At 64.1% G+C, this 3111-nt stretch overlaps 1 protein-coding gene across 1 annotated transcript in view; it reads right to left on the reverse strand.

Annotated features, from left to right (window-relative positions):
* Positions 1–3111, reverse strand: part of ELN (elastin) — an 11081-nt gene that overhangs the window by 887 nt on the left and 7083 nt on the right. The window contains 8 exon segments of the mRNA XM_009888872.1: positions 273–313; positions 622–695; positions 1001–1042; positions 1469–1516; positions 1700–1834; positions 2049–2102; positions 2291–2413; positions 2876–2938. Coding sequence (XP_009887174.1) covers positions 273–313; positions 622–695; positions 1001–1042; positions 1469–1516; positions 1700–1834; positions 2049–2102; positions 2291–2413; positions 2876–2938 — 580 coding nt within the window.

Genomic DNA, 3111 nt, shown 5'->3' on the forward strand with positions numbered 1-3111 from the left:
ACCCGCTCCCCCCCCAGCCCCAAGCGGCGGCACTCACCTGGCTGCAGCCCCCCAACACCAAAACCTGCGGGATGGGAGAGCCCTGGTGAGGGTGGGGAGCCTGGGGACAGGGATGGGGGTCACCCCTGCAGTCCCCTCAGCCAGAGCAGCCCTTGTTCCTTACCTGGCTTGGGAGGTTTCCCAGCAGCTCCTGGATACAAGACCCCTGTGTCAGAGAGGGGCGTCAGTGCAGCCCCCGCCGGGGCTCGCTGCCCCCGGGGCTGCAGCCAGACCCTGCTATGAGCTCAGAGGGTCCCCAGCCAGGGACCTGCATCTCCGCGTGTTGGGGACATGGTACAGTACCATCCCCTGTCCCCATGGCACGGGCAACGGTGGTGCCATGGCCCTCGGTACCTGCTTGGTGATGGCATTCCTTTCTGATCACGCCCCGGGAGCAGGGCAGCAGGCAGACACAGGATGGGGCACAGGGCACAGTGACAGTGTGGGCTGGGACCATGCCGTGGGACCAGGAGGGGACAAAAACGCCCCAGCGTCCCCTTCATCCCATACATCCCCTTCCCTTTGCTGCACCCTGCCAGCATGCTGCTGCCGTTCCACTCCCCGCGCCCCAGCCCTGGGGACCCCCGATGCCAGGGGCCAGCGTCACTCACCAGCACCGAGCCCACCAACTCCAAGGCCGCCGACTCCAAGGCCACCTGTGATGGGGATCCCGGGTGAGCACCAGTGAGGACAGGCAGCGGGGCAGCCTCGCCCTCCACTCCTCGCCCAGCCCCACATGTGCCCATCCTTCCTTGGGCAGCCCCACTCCCCCATGCCCTGGGGGAGGGTCCCTCTGGGGGAGCATCCCTCTGCCCACATCCCACTGGGGGAGCATCCTTCTTGGGGAGCATCCCTCTGCCTGCATCCCCCTGTCCGCATCCCTCTTGGGGAGCATCCCTCTGCCTGCATCCCTCTGCCCGCACATCCCCACTGCCTGGGCTCAGCTCCTGCCAGCACCTACCTGGGATGACACCGGCCCCTGGGACTCCAGCGCCGGGAACGCCTGCCAGAGAGACACCATTAGCCCCTGGCCACCCACAGCCCAGCACCCACAGCTCAGGCACCCCCAGCCGGTGCTTGACCCACTGGGGTAGCCCTGACACCCATCCTGGGTGTCCCCAGCACCCATCTCACAGCACCCAGGGCGAAAAGACCCAGCGGGGGCTCACCCCCTGCATGACACACCGCTGCAGGCAAAGCAGAGCAAGAGAAAAATGTCCCCAGCAAGTCCAGGAGAGGGGGCACAAGTGGCACTTTGCACCCGTGGGTGACAGCACCACCACCTCCCATGCCTGGGCCACCCTCTGCTGAGGCACCGGGGGTGGGATGCAGGGGACAAAAAGCAAGGCCAGCACCCCAATGGCCACACAAAGAGGCTGCCAAGTGATGGTCCAAGGTGGACTTGGGACAGGGTGGCAGAGATACGTACCGAATTTGGGAGGTTTAGCACCAGGTTGCACCCCTACTTGGGGGATGCCTGCAAAGCAAATGAGGACACTGCGGTTAAGACTGTCACCCCTGCACCCCTCCCATGTGGCACTGTCCCCCATCCTGCCTACATCCCCCTCTGCCACCCCTCCACGTGGCTCGGTGGCTTTAAGCATCTCCGGCCACTGCTCTCCCCAAACCGGTCCCCAATAGGGTGTGACGGAGCACATACCTGCCCCAGGGAGGATGCCGGTACCGGGTACCCCCACACCCGGCACCACCCCAGGCACGACGCCGACGCCGGGTGTCACTCCTGGCACTCCGGCGACGCCGGGCACCGCGCCTGGTACCCCTCCAACCCCAGCACCTGTGGAGAGAGGGGGTGAAGCAGCGTGGGGGTGATTCCCGTGTGATCCCCAAACACCTGTGGGATGATGCACCCACCCCCGAAGCCCCCAGCTCCCCCTGGACCAGTCTGTGCCAGGCCAGGGCTACTGGGGACACTCTAGATGTCCACTGGTCGGGCAGGGCTGCCTGCTGTGGGCTGAGCAACGAGCGATGGGCTTCTCCAACCGACTCACCGAATTTGGCTGCCTTCGCTGCTGCTTTTGCTGCTGCAGCCGGAGCTCCGACCCCTGAGCGGAGACAGCAAGAGGGGGGGTCAGTATCCCTAGGGGGGTCCTCTCCAGCACTGCTGGGCAGAGCCCATCCCTCCCGCCTTGTCTGCATCCCCCATGGGATGGCCATGAGTTGGTGGAGACCACTGAGGTCCCCCTCATGCCTGTCCCAGGCTGCCACCATCACCCGCCTTTCTCCTCCTCACCTGGGACACCTCCAATGCCGGGGGCCAGGCCACCCACGCCAGGAGCCAGACCACCTATGCCAGGAGCAAGGCCACCCACTCCAGGAGCTAGACCACCTACACCAGGAGCCAGGCCACCCACTCCTGCAAGGAAAGAGGGAAGGATTGGAGCTTCAGCTCAGGAAAAGAGGTGGTGGAAGGTGCCCGCTGAAAAGGCATGGCAGGCTGGGGTAGGTGGGTGGGTGAGTGAGTGGATGGACGGATGGATGGATGAATGGATGGATGGATAGATGGATGGTGAGATGGATGAATGGATGGTGAGACAGATGAATGGATGGAGGTGTGGATGGATGGACAGATGGCTGGCTGTTTGTATGGGTGGGTAGAAGGAAGGGTGGGTGGATTTATGCACAAGAATGTGTGTGGATGGCGAACCTTAGGACCCTCCATGCAGACCAGCTCTGGAGAGCATCCCCTGACACAGCCTCATGTACAGCCCTGCTAAGAGCTCATCCCTTGTCCTGACCCACAGGGATGCTGTGGCCCCCCAATAAGGGGGGCAGCCTGGGATGGGAACATGGCAGGAGACAGGACATGTGGGATAACCCTGGAGAGATCCCAGCTTACCGTACTTGGCTGCTTTGGCGGCTGCTTTGGCAGCAGCGGCGGCTGATGGAACTCCGACTCCTGGAGGAGAGGGGGACCGTGAGGGGGGCTGTGGTGACCACACCAGCTCCCCTCAGCCGGCACTGCTGGGGACATCCCAAGCATCCCTCAGACACCATCTCACCTGGTATGCCACCGGGGACCAGACCGGGCACACCAACACCAGGAACACCAAC

Source organism: Charadrius vociferus, unplaced genomic scaffold, assembly GCF_000708025.1.
Source record: "Charadrius vociferus isolate BGI_N301 unplaced genomic scaffold, ASM70802v2 scaffold636, whole genome shotgun sequence".
Lineage (NCBI taxonomy): Eukaryota > Metazoa > Chordata > Aves > Charadriiformes > Charadriidae > Charadrius > Charadrius vociferus.